This window comes from Calonectris borealis, chromosome 35 (assembly GCF_964195595.1).
Source record: "Calonectris borealis chromosome 35, bCalBor7.hap1.2, whole genome shotgun sequence".
Classification (NCBI taxonomy): Eukaryota; Metazoa; Chordata; class Aves; order Procellariiformes; family Procellariidae; genus Calonectris; species Calonectris borealis.
Window position 1 is genome coordinate 43,441 of NC_134346.1, and position 13,842 is coordinate 57,282.

At 63.9% G+C, this 13,842-nt stretch overlaps 1 protein-coding gene across 1 annotated transcript; it reads right to left on the minus strand.

The window, feature by feature from the left end:
* Positions 1 to 1,508: 1,508 nt before the first annotated feature.
* Positions 1,509 to 12,071, minus strand: LOC142074362 (NF-kappa-B inhibitor delta-like). Its single transcript, XM_075134959.1, has 9 exons — positions 11,949 to 12,071; positions 10,240 to 10,442; positions 8,483 to 8,588; positions 6,707 to 6,853; positions 5,343 to 5,394; positions 4,529 to 4,680; positions 3,642 to 3,755; positions 2,807 to 2,971; positions 1,509 to 1,848 (listed from the first exon to the last, which is right to left on the minus strand). The coding sequence occupies exons 2-9, from the start codon at positions 10,377 to 10,379 to the stop codon at positions 1,792 to 1,794; spliced, it is 933 nt and encodes a 310-aa protein (XP_074991060.1). The 5' UTR covers positions 10,380 to 10,442; positions 11,949 to 12,071; the 3' UTR covers positions 1,509 to 1,791.
* Between the last annotated feature and the right edge of the window lie 1,771 nt (positions 12,072 to 13,842).

Sequence of the window (13,842 nt, forward strand, 5' to 3'; positions counted from 1 at the left end):
AGGCCGGAGGGGGCGGGGTCAGAACCGGAAGTGCCCCCCGACGCCTGCCTTCCCTCCCTCAGAGCTGCCCGAGGATTCGTCGCCGGCGGGGGCAGAGCCGGCCCCGCCCCTTACAGGTGAGCCCCGCCCCTTGCGGGGGGGGGAGTGGGTGGAAGGTGGGGGATGGGCGGGGCCTCCTGGGTTGCTCCTCCCACCCTCTCTATCCCAGCAGGCTTTGCGGTACCCCCCGCCCTCGCGGGGGGTCTCGGCGCCCTGGGGGGGCTCCTGCTGCTGGGTAACGCCGCCCTCTGGGGGGCGCTGTTGTGGAGACGTCGCATCCGGGGCGGGGCTTCGAGCATCCGGGGCGTGGCCTCAAGCACCCAGGGCGGGGCCTCAAGCATCCAGGGCGGGGCCCAGGGCCTTCGCCTCAAGGCGGGGTCCCCGAACGACTACGTCACGCCCGAGAGCGTGGAGGTGAGGGGTGGGGCAGCCTGGGGGCGGGGCGGTGGGAGGGGGTGGGGCGAGCCTGACCACGCCCCCCCCCGGAGGGTCATACAGGTGTGTCCTCCCCCTCCCCCCCAGCTGAGCTCTATGGGGTCGTGGGTGACCCCCAACGACCCGCCCCACCCGTGGGACCCCCCCGTGGGTGAGTATTGGGGGAAGGGCGGGGGGTGGGTGTGTCCCCCCCAAGCCCCTCCCCCACACTCACCCCTCCCCCCAGGTGACCTCCACCCTTACGAGGACGTGGCCGAATGGGGGGGCTACGATGAGGTGAGGAGGGGGGGGAGGGGTGCCCCTTGAGGGTGGGGGGGTGGGGGGAGGGGTCCCCCGACTCTTGGGACCCCCTGAGGATTTTGGGGGGGTGGGGGAGGGGCTCCCGGGATTTCCGGGTCCCGCCCTAAACCCCCCTCCCCCCCCCATAGGTGGCCCCCCCGGAGCTTCCTATCACCCTCCAGGGGGAGCTGGTGTGAGGTGGGGGGGGGGGCGGGACCACGCCCCCAAGAAAGCCACGCCCCCAAGAAGCCACACCCCAAGAAGCCCCACCCCTAATAAACCCCGCCCCCTCGGGGGAGGAGCTTACCTAGGTCTGTGTGTTAATGGTGGGGGCGGGAGCTTCCCCCCTTTTGGGGGACCCCCCGCCCCTTAAATGACGCTGCTCGCTTCAGCCAATCAACAGGGTTTATTTGGGGGGGGGGGGGATGACACACACGCCCCGCCCCCCCACTTTCCAGTTTCCTCCCAGTTCAGGGTCTCCCACCCCATTTTGGGGTGAAATCTCCCAATTTTGAGGTTCAGCCCTCCCCCAATTTGGGGTCCCCCTCTCAGGGGCCCCCCCCAATTTGGGGGGGGACCCCTTTAATCACACCCCTCCCCCCCAATTAACAACCTTCATTAATGAGGCCTTGGGGAGGGGGAAGGAGTATTGCGGGAGGGGCGGAGCTACACAGCAGCCCCGCCCCCCCGGGGCACTCTTAAAGGGGCAGCGCCCCTAAGGGGGGGAGGGGCAAAAGGGGGAGGGACGCCTGGGTCCCCGTTGCACCCCCTTTTTTTATACCCCTCCCCCCCCCAAACCAATATGGTTCAGAGACTCATTTCCCGGAAATGGGGGGGGTGGGGCTCTGGAGGGGCGGAGCCAGACGTCCGGGTCCCTTCTGCGAAGCTCCGCCCCCCTTTCACCCCCTCCCCAAAATGAGCGATTTCACGGAAATCAAGAAAAATGAATACGGGGGCGGGGCCCGGATGCCGGGGTTCCCCCCTCCTCTGATGTCACATCCGGGGGGGGCCCACACCCCTCTGACGTCACTTCCGCCCCTAGGAGGTGGGGGAGGGGCGGCGGGCGCCACGGCGGCTCTTCAGGAGGAGGCGGAGCTGGGGGGGAGGGAGGGAGTCAGCACGGGGGGTGTGTCCCAAAATCCTGGGGTTTCACCCCAAAAATCCTGGGGGGTGACCCCAAGTTTTGGGGGTGTCCAAAAAAATCCCGGGGTTCGCCCCCAAAATCCGAGAGTTTGACCCCAAAATCTTGGGGGGGGGACTCCAAAATGCTGTGGGTGACCCCAAAATTTTCGGGAGAGCCAAAAATCCGGGTGGGTGACCCCAAAGTTTGGGGGTGCCCCAAAAATCCTGGGGTTTGATCCCAAATTCCTGGGATTTGACCCCAAAACCCTGGGGGAGACCCCAAAATATTGGGGGGGGCGTGTGCAAGAATCCTGGGGTTTGACCCCCAAATTGGGGTGCAGCATCAAGGTTTGGGGGTTCCCAGGGTGATTTTGGGGTGTGATGGGGTTATTTTGGGGCACAACAGCAGGATTTTGGGGTGCAGCAGCAGGATTTGGGGGTTCCAGGGGCCATTTTGGGGTGCAATGGGGCCATTTTGGGGCAGAGAAGCAGGATTTTGGGGGCGCAACAGCAGGATTTGGGGGTTCCAGGGGCCATTTTGGGGTTCATCGTCAAGATTTTGGGGTCCCTCCTCAAGATTTTGGGGTTCATCATCAAGATTTTGGGGCGCAGCAGCAGGATTTTGGGATTCCAGGGGCCATTTTGGGGTGCAATGGGGCCATTTTGGGGCAGAGAAGCAGGATTTTGGGGGCGCAACAGCAGGATTTGGGGGTTCCAGGGGCCATTTTGGGGTTCATCGTCAAGATTTTGGGGTTCCTCCTCAAGATTTTGGGGTTCTTCCTCAAGATTTTGGCATTCCAGGAGGAATTCGGGGGGGGGTCCCCTCCCGTTACTTGCAGGCAGCAGCAGGAGGATTTGGGGGTGCAATGGGTGGGTTGTTTGGATTTGGGGGGGCGGGGTTGGATTTGGGGGGGCTCTTGGGGGATCCCACCTGGTCTCCGGGGGGTCCGGGGGGCAGCAGGCTGTGGGGGAGGTCATGTTCGAGGTTGCGGGTGCCGGGGTCGGCCCCCCAAGCCAGAAGAAGACGGATGAGGGGTTCCTGACTCGGGCCCCCCGGTAGCGCCGCCGCCATGTGGAGGGGGGTGTTGCCGTGGGCCTGGGGGGGGGACACGGGGGGGTGAGGGGTCCCCCAAAATTCCCACCGCCCCATAGACACCTTCAAACCCCATAGATGCCCCATAAGTACCTCAAAGCACCTATAGAACCCCATAGATCTCCCCATAGATCTGCCATAGACATCTCGAACCCCCCCTAGATCCACCACAAAGCCCCCATAGATCCCCCCATAGAGCCCCATAGATCCCCAAAGCCTCATAGCTCCACCGTAGACATCTCCAACCCCCCCTAGATGACCCATAAGTACCTCAAGCACCTATAGAACCCCATAGATCTCCCCATAGATCCACCATAGACATCTCCAACCCACCCTAGATCCACCACAGGTACCCCAAAGCCCCCATAGATCCCCCCATAGACCCCCCCATAGAGCCCCATAGATCCCCAAAGCCCCATAGCTCCACCATAGACGTCTCCAACCCCCCATAGATGACCCATAAGTACCTCAAAGCACCTATAGAACCCCATAGATCTCCCCATAGATCCACCATAGACATCTCCAACCCCCCCTAGATCCACCATAGGCACCCCAAAGCCCCCCCTAGCTCCCCAAAGCCCCCCTTAGACCCCATCATTCCTCCCCAGCACCCCGTAGATCCCCCCCCCAAGCCCCATAGGTGCCCCATAAGTGCCGGAGGAACCTCGTTTACCTTCATGTTAACGAGGCGAGGGGCCACCCCAGGTTGACGGAGGAGGAGGTGGGTCAAGGCCAAGTTCCCGCCCCTCACGGCCAAGTGTAGGACGGTCTGGCTGCTCTTCATGTCCTGCCGGGGGCACCCAGGTGTTGGGTGGGGGTCCCATCACCCCATTGACCCCCCCCAAGGCACCCATGTGATCAGGAAGGGGTCCCACCACCCCATTGACCCCCCCCAAGGCACCCATGTGACCAGGAAGGGGTCCCACCACCCCATTGACCCCCCCCAAGGCACCCATGTGACCAGGAAAGGGTCCCACCACCCCATTGACCGCCCCTCAAGGCACCCATGGGACCAGGAGGGGGTCCCACCACCCCATTGACCCCCCCCAAGGCACCCATGTGACCAGGAAGGGGTCCCACCACCCAATTGACCCCCCCCAAGGCACCCATGGGACCAGGAAGGGGTCCCTCCACCCCATTGACCCCCCCCAAGGCACCCATGTGACCAGGAGGGGGTCCCTCCACCCCATTGACCCCCCCCAAGGCACCCATGTGACCAGGAAGGGGTCCCACCACCCCATTGACCCCCCCCAAGGCACCCATGGGACCAGGAAGGGGTCCCACCACCCCATTGACCCCCCCCAAGGCACCCATGTGACCAGGAGGGGGTCCCACCACCCCATTGACCCCCCCCAAGGCACCCATGGGACCAGGAAGGGGTCCCACCACCCCATTGACCCCCCCCAAGGCACCCATGGGACCAGGAAGGGGTCCCACCACCCCATTGACCCCCCCCAAGGCACCCATGTGACCAGGGGGCACCCATACATTGAGGGGGGCACCCATGGGTCCGGGGGGGGGCACCCATACGTTGAGGGGGGCACCCATGGGTGGGGGTACCTGGCTGCCGCAGTCGGCCCCCATACGCAGCAGCAGCTCCACGCAGAGGAGTCGTTCTTGGAGGGTGGAAGTGGGGGGACCCCCCCCCCCAAAACCCCCCCCTCGCAGCGAGGCATTATGGGATAGGACGGCGCAGTGGAGGGGGGTCTGGCCTGGGGGGGGGGGAGGGGAGAGCAAATTGGGGGGGGTATCCCCAAAATAGGGACCCCTGCCAAATTGGGGGCCCCCCTGAGGGACAGCCCGGGGGACCCCAAAGACCACCCCCCAAATTGGGGACCCCCCCAATGGACCCCTCCCGGGGGACCCCCAAGACCACCCCCCAAATTGGGAACCCCTCAACTGAGACCCCCCCCCCAGGGACTCCCCCAAACCAGGGACCCCCAAGATCCCCCCCAAACTGGGGAACCCCCCAGGGGACCTCCAAGACCACCCCCCAAATTGGGGACCCCTCAACTGAGACCCCCCCCCAGGGCCCCCCCCCAAACCAGGGACCCCCAAGACCCCCCCAAATTGGGGACCCCCCCCATGGACCACCTCCAGGGGACCCACATGACCCCCCCCCAAATTGGGGACCCCTCAACTGAGACCCCCCCAGAGACCCCCCCCAAACCAGGGACCCCCAAGACCCCCCCCAAATTGGGGACCCCCCCATGGACCCCCCCCAGAGGACCCCCAAGACCCCCCCAAAATTGGGGACGCCGCAAAACCCCTCCCCCAAAACCCCACCCCATAGACACGCCCCCACCCCAAACCACGCCCCTCCCCCCGGAGCCCCTCCCCCCCCCTCTTGGGGGCCCCCCCCAAATTTTCTGACCTTCGAAATTTCGGGCTTCCACGTTCACGGGGACCCCCGATGACATCACGGCCTGGAAGGGGGGGGAGGGGTGAGCCCCCGGGTGTTTTGGCCACCCGTGGGGGGGGGGGGGTGCCTGGGTCCCCCGTGGGGGGGGTTTGGGGTGCCACCCGGGTGCCTGGGTCCCCCGTGGGGGGTTTTGGGGTGCCACCCACATGCCAGGGTCCCCCGTGGGGGGTTTTGGGGTGCTACTCGGATGCCTTGGTCCCCCGTGGGTGGTTTTGGGGTGCCACCCGGGTGCCTGTGTCCCCCGTGGCAGAGTTTTGGGGTGCTACTCGGATGCCTTGGTCCCCCGTGGGGGGTTTTGGGGTGCCACCTGCGTGCCAGGGTCCCCCGTGGGGGGTTTTGGGGTGCCACCCGCGTGCCAGGGTCCCCCATCACAGAGTTTTGGGGTGCCACCCGAGTGCCTGGGTCCCCCATGGGGGGTTTTGGGGTGCCACCCGGGTGCCAGGGTCCCCCGTGGGGGGTTTTGGGGTGCCACCTGCGTGCCTGGGTCCCCCGTGGGGGGTTTTGGGGTGCCACCCGCGTGCCAGGGTCCCCCATGGCAGAGTTTTGGGGTGCCACCTGCGTGCCAGGGTCCCCCATCGCAGAGTTTTGGGGTGCCACCCGGGTGCCAGGGTCCCCCGTGGGGGGTTTTGGGGTGCCACCCGGGTGCCAGGGTCCCCCGTGGGGGGTTTTGGGGTGCCACCTGCGTGCCTGGGTCCCCCGTGGGGGGTTTTGGGGTGCCACCCGCGTGCCAGGGTCCCCCATGGCAGAGTTTTGGGGTGCCACCTGCGTGCCAGGGTCCCCCATGGCAGAGTTTTGGGGTGCCACCCGGGTGCCTTGGTCCCCCGTGGGGGGTTTTGGGGTGCCACCCGCGTGCCTGGGTCCCCCGTGGGGGGTTTTGGGGTGCCACCCTGGTGCCAGGGTCCCCCGTGGGTGGTTTTGGGGTGCCACTCGGGTGCCAGGGTCCCCCGTGGGGGGTTTTGGGGTGCCACCCGCGTGCCAGGGTCCCCCATCGCAGAGTTTTGGGGTGCCACCCGAGTGCCTGGGTCCCCCATGGGGGGTTTTGGGGTGCCACCCGCGTGCCTGGGTCCCCCGTGGGGGGTTTTGGGGTGCCACCTGCGTGCCAGGGTCCCCCGTGGGGGGTTTTGGGGTGCCACCCGCGTGCCTGGGTCCCCCGTGGGGGGTTTTGGGGTGCCACCCGGGTGCCTGGGTCCCCCGTGGGGGGTTTTGGGGTGCCACCTGCGTGCCTGGGTCCCCCGTGGGGGGTTTTGGGGTGCCACCCGGGTGCCTGGGTCCCCCGTGGGGGGTTTTGGGGTGCCCCCCCGCCACTCGGGTCCTACCTGGAGGACGCGGGGGAGTCCGTAGGTGGCGGCGAGGTGCAGCGCAGTGCGACCCCATTGGTCGGCGGCGTCGGGATCCGCCCCCAGGGTCAGCAGGTCCCCGACCACGCCCGGCGCCGCCGCCGCCGCCGCCACCAGCAGCGGCGTCTGGGGGGGGGGGAGGGGCAAGGGTCAGAGGTCACCGGACACCCCCAAACCCCCAGCCCCTACGCCCCACCCCCCGGACCCCAAAACTGACTCGAGAGCCCAAATTATTACCTCGTTATTACCCCATTAATTACCCCTTATTACCCCCTTATTAATTAGCCCCTTATTAATTAGCCCCTTATTAATTAGCCCCTTATTAATTAGCCCATTAATTCGCCCCTATTAATTACCCTTTATTACCACTTACTAATCCCCACTTATTAATTCCCCCTTATTAATTACCCCTTATTATGCTCTTATTAATCTCCCCTTATTAATCGCCCCTTATTAATCTCCCCTTATTAATTACCCTTTATTACCCCTTATTACCCCTTATTACCCCTTAATTCCCCTGTATTAATTACCCCTTATTAACCCCCTAAAATCTCTCACTTATTAATTACCCTCTTATTAATTACCCCTTATTATACTCTCATTAGTCTTATTATTCCCTTATTACCCCCGATTACCTCGTTATTACCCCATTCACCCCCATAACCCCATTATTACCCCATTATTACCCTATTATTACCCCATTATTACCCTGTTATTACCCCATTAATACCCCAGTCACCCCGATAACCCCCTTATTACCCCCTTATTACCCCGTTATTAGCCCGTTACTACCCCGTTTTTACCCCGTTACTACCCCGTTCACCCCCATAACCCCATTATTACCCCATTATTACCCCGTTATTAGCCCCTTATTACCCCATTACTACCCCGTTCACCCCCATAACCCCATTATCACCCCGTTATTACCCCGTTATTACCCTGTTACTACCCCATTACTACCCCGCTCACCCCCATAACCCCATTATTACCCCGTTATTAGCCCCTTATTACCCTGTTACTACCCAGTTCACCCCCATAACCCCATTATTACCCCCTTATTTCCCCGTTATTAGCCCCTTATTACCCCGTTACTACCTCGTTCACCCCCATAACCCCCTTATTACCCCGTTATTATCCTGTTATTACCCCGTTACTACCCCACTCACCCCCATAACCCCCTTATTACCCCGTTATTACCCCGTTATTACCCTGTTACTACCCAGTTCACCCCCATAACCCCATTATTACCCCCTTATTACCCCATTATTAGCCCCTTATTACCCCGTTACTACCCCGTTCACCCCCATAACCCCCTTATTACCCCGTTATTATCCTGTTATTACCCCGTTACTACCCCATTCACCCCCATAACCCCCTTATTACCCCGTTATTACCCCGTTATTACCCTGTTACTACCCAGTTCACCCCCATAACCCCATTATTACCCCCTTATTTCCCTGTTATTAGCCCCTTATTACCCCGTTACTACCCCGTTCACCCCATAACCCCCTTATTACCCCGTTATTACCCCGTTATTACCCCGTTACTACCCCGTTACTACCCAGTTCACCCCCGTAACCCCATTATTACCCCGTTATTACCCCGTTACTGCGCCGTTCACCCCCATAACCCCCTTATTTCCCCGTTATTAGCCCGTTATTACCCCGTTACTGCCCCGTTCACCCCCATAACCCCCTTATTTCCCCGTTATTAGCCCGTTATTAGCCCGTTATCGCCCCGTTATCGCCCCGTTACCTTCCCGCGGTGCTCCCGCAGCTCCAGCTGCCCCAACGCCTTGAAGACCTCGGCGGCCGCCCGGGCCGGGGCCCGCAGCCCCCGCGCACACAGCACGTGTAACAGCCTGGGGGGAGGGGCGAGGGGGGGTCAGGGTGGGGACCCCCCCCCCCCACCCCAGCACCCTCAGCTACCCCCAGCACCCATAACTACCCCCACCCAGGAAGTCTTGCCCCGTTGACCCCTCCCATCACCATCCCAATTGCCCCCCCCCTCCCCCCGGTGACTTCCCGTCGCCCTCCTTGCCCCCCTTCACCCTATTGGCCCCCCATTGACCCCGTTGACCCCCCCATTGACCCCGTTGACCCCCCATGGCCTCCATTGACCCCCTCATTGAACCTGTTGACCCCCCATTGACCCCGTTGACCCCCCCATTGACCCCATTGACCCCCCATTGACCCCGTTGACCCCCCCATTGACCCCATTGACCCCTCATTGACCCCGTTGACCCCCCATGGCCTCCATTGACCCCCCCATTGACCCCATTGACCCCCGTTGACCACATTGACCCCCCCATTGACCCCATTGACCCCCCATTGACCCCGTTGACCCCCCATGGCCTCCATTGACCCCCTCATTGACCCCATTGACCCCCCATTGACCCCGTTGACCCCCCATTGACCCCATTGACCCCCCATGGCCTCCATTGAACCCCCATGGGTCCTATTGCCCCACATCCTGCCCCATTGACCCCTATAGATCTCCCACTGATCCTACTGACCCCCATGTCCCCTATAGACTCCCCTATGGGCCCTATTGACCCCCATGACCCCTATAGACCCCCTCCATGGGCCCCATTGCCCCCACATTTTGCCCCATTGACCCCAATTGGTCTCCCATTGTTCCTATGGACCCCCATGTCCCCTATAGACCCCTCCCATTGACCCCACATCTTGCCCTATTGATCCTGATTGGTCTCCCATTGATCCTATGGACCCCCGTGACCCCTATAGAGTCCCCTATGGGGCCCATTGCCCCCACATCTTGCCCCATTGACCCCTACTGATCTCCCATTGACCCTGTTGACCCCCATGTCCCCTATAGACTCCTCTATGGGTCCTATTGACCCCCATGACCCCTATAGACCCCCTCCATGGGCCCCATTGCCCCCACATCTTGCCCCATTGACCCCAATTGGTCTCCTATTGTTCCTATGGACCCCCATGTCCCCTATAGACCCCTCCCATTGGCCCCACATCTTGCCCCATTGATCCTGATTGGTCTCACATTGATCCTATTGACCCCCACGTCCTCTATAGACTCCCCTATGGGCCCTATTGACCCCCATGACCCCTATAGAACCCTCCATGGGTACCATTGTCCCCACATCTTGCCCCATTGATCCCTATAGATCTCCCACTGATCCTACTGACCCCCATGTCCCCTATAGACTCCCCTATGGGTCCTATTGACCCCCATGACCCCTATAGACCTTCCCATGGGTCCTATTGCCTCACATCCTGCCCCATTGACCCCTATAGATCTCCCATTGATCCTATTGACCCCCACGTCCCCTATAGACCCCCTCCATGGGCCCCATTGCCCCCACACCTTGCCCCATTGACTGATCTCCCGTTGACCCCATCGACCCCTATGTCCCCTATAGACCCCTCCTATGGGCCCCACATCTTGCCCCATTGATCCTAATGACGCCCCCCCCCCTCCTCCCCCATTTCCCCTCCCCCGCCCCCAGCCCCCCCAAGTTGACCCCGCCTCACGTGTCACCCTCCTCGTCCTGGCGCAGGAGGTCCCGGGGGTCCATGGCGCGGACGGCGGCGCGGGCGGCTGCCAGCTCGCCGGGGTCAGGCTCGGGGTCAGGTTCGGGGTCAGAGGTCAACCCCCCCAGGCCACCTCCCATAATCCCCCCTGCCACCAGCGGTTGGGCCCAAGAGGGGCCTGGGGGAGCAAAGGGGGCTGCGGCCTGGGGGGGGGTGGGTGGGGTGGGGGGTACTGGGGTCAGAGGTCAAGGGGTGGGGCGCCGTGACCTTTAGTACCGCCCCCCATTGCTCCAGTTGCCCCCATGTCCTGCCCCATTGATCCCATTGACCCCCCATTGACCCCCATTGACCCCATTGACCCCCATTGACCCCCCTTGACCCCCCATTGCCCCCATTGACCCCCCCATTGACCCCCACTGACCCCATTGACCCCATTGACCCCCATTGACCCCCCTTGACCCCCCATTGCCCCATTGACCCCATTGACCCCCCCATTGACCCCCCTTGACCCCCATTGACCCCCCTTGACCCCCCATTGCCCCATTGACCCCATTGACCCCCCCGTTGACCCCCCTTGACCCCCCATTGACCCCCATTGACCCCCCAAAGTCCCCATTGACCCCCCTTGACCCCCCTTGACCCCCATCGACCCCCCATGAACCCCCATTGGCCCCCCAATGCCCCCATTGACCCCCTTGACCCCCCTTGACCGCCATCGCCCCCCCATTTCCCACCCATTGACCCCCATTGACTCCCCTATGCCCCCCATAGACCCCCATTGACCCCCCATGAACCCCCATTGACCCCCCATTTCCCACCCATTGACCCCCATCAACCCCCCATGAACCCCCATTGACCCCCCAATGCCCCCATTGACCCCCTTGACCCCCCTTGACCGCCATCGCCCCCCCATTTCCCACCCATTGACCCCCATTGACCCCCCTATGCCCCCCATAGACCCCCATTGACCCCCCATGAACCCCCATTGACCCCCCATTTCCCACCCATTGACCCCCATCGACCCCCCACTGGCCCCCATTGACCCCCCAATGCTCCCATTGACCCTATTGACCCCCCTTAAACCCCCTTGACCCCCATTGCCCCCCAATTTCCCACCCATTGACCCCCCAATGCCCCCCATAGACCCCATTGACCCCCCATGAACCCCCATTGACCCCCCATTTCCCACCCATTGACCCCCATCGACCCCTCACTGGCCCCCATTGACCCCCCAATGCTCCCATTGACCCTATTGACCCCCCTTAAACCCCCTTGACCCCCATTGCCCCCCAATTTCCCACCCATTGACGCCCCAATGCCCCCCATAGACCCCATTGACCCCCATTCACCCCCCATTAACCCCCATTGACCCCCAATGCCCCCATTGACCCCCCTTGACCCCCATCGCCCCCCCATTTCCCACCCATTGACCCCCATTGACCCCCCCATGCCCCCCATAGACCCCCATTGACCCCCATTGACCCCCCAATGCCCCCATTGACCCCCTTGACCCCCATCACCCCCCCATTTCCCACCCATTGACCCCCATTGACCCCCCCAAAGCCCCCAATGCCCCCATTGACCCCCATTAACCCCCCATTGACCCCCCATTGACCCCACTGACCCCCATTATCCCCCCCCATTGACCCCATTAACCCCCCATTGACCCCCAGTTGCCCTTCCCCTCCCCCCACCGGGTCCCCCCTCACCTGGCAGCCCCCCAAGTTGGGGGCTCCTCCCCCATAGGCCCCGCCCGGGCCACCGTGGGGCACAGGAGGGACCCCAGAGGGGTTGGGGGGCGCGGTGGGGGGGCGGGGCCAGGGGGCAGGCGGGGCCGGGGGCGGGACCAGGGGACCTGAGGGGGAGACAGGGTGAGGAGGGGGGGACGTTGGGGACATGGGGGACATTGGGGACATGGGGGGAACATGGGGGGACATGGGGGGACACTGGGGACATGGGGGGGACATGGGGGGACATGGGGGATGTTGGGGGACATGGGGGACAGGGGGGACATTGGGGACATGGGGGACATGGGGACATGGGGGGAACATGGGGGGACATGGGGGGACATGGGGGGACATGGGGGATGTTGGGGGACAGGGGGGACATTGGGGACATTGGGGACATGGGGGGACATGGGGGGACATGGGGGGGACACTGGGGACATTGGGGGGACATGGGGGGACATGGGGGATGTTGGGGGACATGGGGGACAGTGGGGACATTGGGGACATGGGGGACATGGGGGACATTGGGGACATGGGGGGACGTGGGGGGACGTGGGGGGACATGGGGGACATTGGGGGGACATGGGGGACATGGGGGGACATTGGGGACATGGGGGGACATGGGGGGACATGGGGGACATGGGGGGACACGGGGACACGAGGGGACATTGGGGACATGGGGGGACATGGGGGGACATTGGGGACATTGGGGACATGGTGGACATGGGGGGACATGGGGGGACATTGGGGACATGGGGGACATGGGGGGCACGGGGGACATGGGGGGACATGGGGGACATGGGGGGATATGGGGGACACGGGGGGACGTGGGGGGACATTGGGGACGTGGGGGACATGGGGGGACATTGGGGACATGGGGGGACACGGGGGGACATTGGGGACATGGGGGGACATGGGGGGACATGGGGGACATTGGAGACACGGGGGGACACGGGGACACGGGGGGACATGGGGACACGGGGGGACACGGGGGTCAGAGGTCACTCACCAGCGGGGGGGCGCAGGGGGGGCCCAGCCGAACCCTGGGGGGAGGGGGCGGGGGGGGGGAGGGGAGGTCAACTCAGCCTGGGGGGGGGGGGGAGGGGACACACAGCCCCTGAGTGGGGGGGTGTCCCCGGGGGGGGGGGGGGATGCCCCCTGGGCGGGGGGGGAGGGGCAGGCTGGGTCCCCTGTGGGGGAGGGGTGGGGGGGGTGGGGGAGGGGCACTCACCGGGGGTCTCCCCTCCCCCCTCTGCTGCTGTCTCAGCACCTTCAGAAGCTCCTTCACCGTTTGGGGGGGGGACGCGGGGGGGCGGCCACCTTGGGGGGGGGGTGGGGGAGGGGTGGGGGGGGGGAGGGGTCACCCAGACACCTTGGGTGGGGGTGGGGTCCCCCCCAAAGTCTTGGGTGCCCCCCAAAACTCCTGCCCCCGCCTCCCTTCCCCTGCTCCATGGCGGGGGAATCCTCGGGGAATCCCCTCCCTTCCCCGCCCCCCCCCCCCGTCGCTACGTCACGGGGATTCCCACGACGTCATCGGCCGCCCCCGCTGGCCCCGCCCACCTCCCCTGGGGGGGCGCGTGGAGAATCCCGCGGGGGAGGAGGCAAGGGGTCGGGGAAACCCCCCCACCTCCCGCGCTCTTAAAGGGCCAGCGTCCACTAAAAGCGGGTCTTAAAGGGCCAGCATCCCCCTCCCCAGCTCTCTTAAAGGGCCAGCGCCCAAAAAAGCGGGTCTTAAAGGGCCAGCATCCCCCTCCCCAGCTTTCTTAAAGGGCCGGCATCCCCCTCCCCAGCTCTCTTAAAGGGCCGGCATCCCCCTCCCCAGCTCTCTTAAAGGGCCAGCGCCCAAAAAAGCGGGTCTTAAAGGGCCAGCATCCCC

What these genes read in the sequence shown, in the direction of transcription:
- LOC142074362 (XM_075134959.1), bottom strand. Translation starts at nt 10,379, where the DNA reads ATGGGAGGTGGCCTGGGGGGGTTGACCTCTGACCCCGAACCTGACCCC. An exon ending in GGAAGCCCGAAATTTCGAAG is followed by an intron (nt 4,681 to 5,342) that starts GTCAGAAAATTT and finishes CCCCCCCCCCAG; the next exon opens with GCCAGACCCCCCTCCACTGC. An exon ending in GGGCCGACTGCGGCAGCCAG is followed by an intron (nt 3,756 to 4,528) that starts GTACCCCCACCC and finishes TGCCCCCGGCAG; the next exon opens with GACATGAAGAGCAGCCAGAC.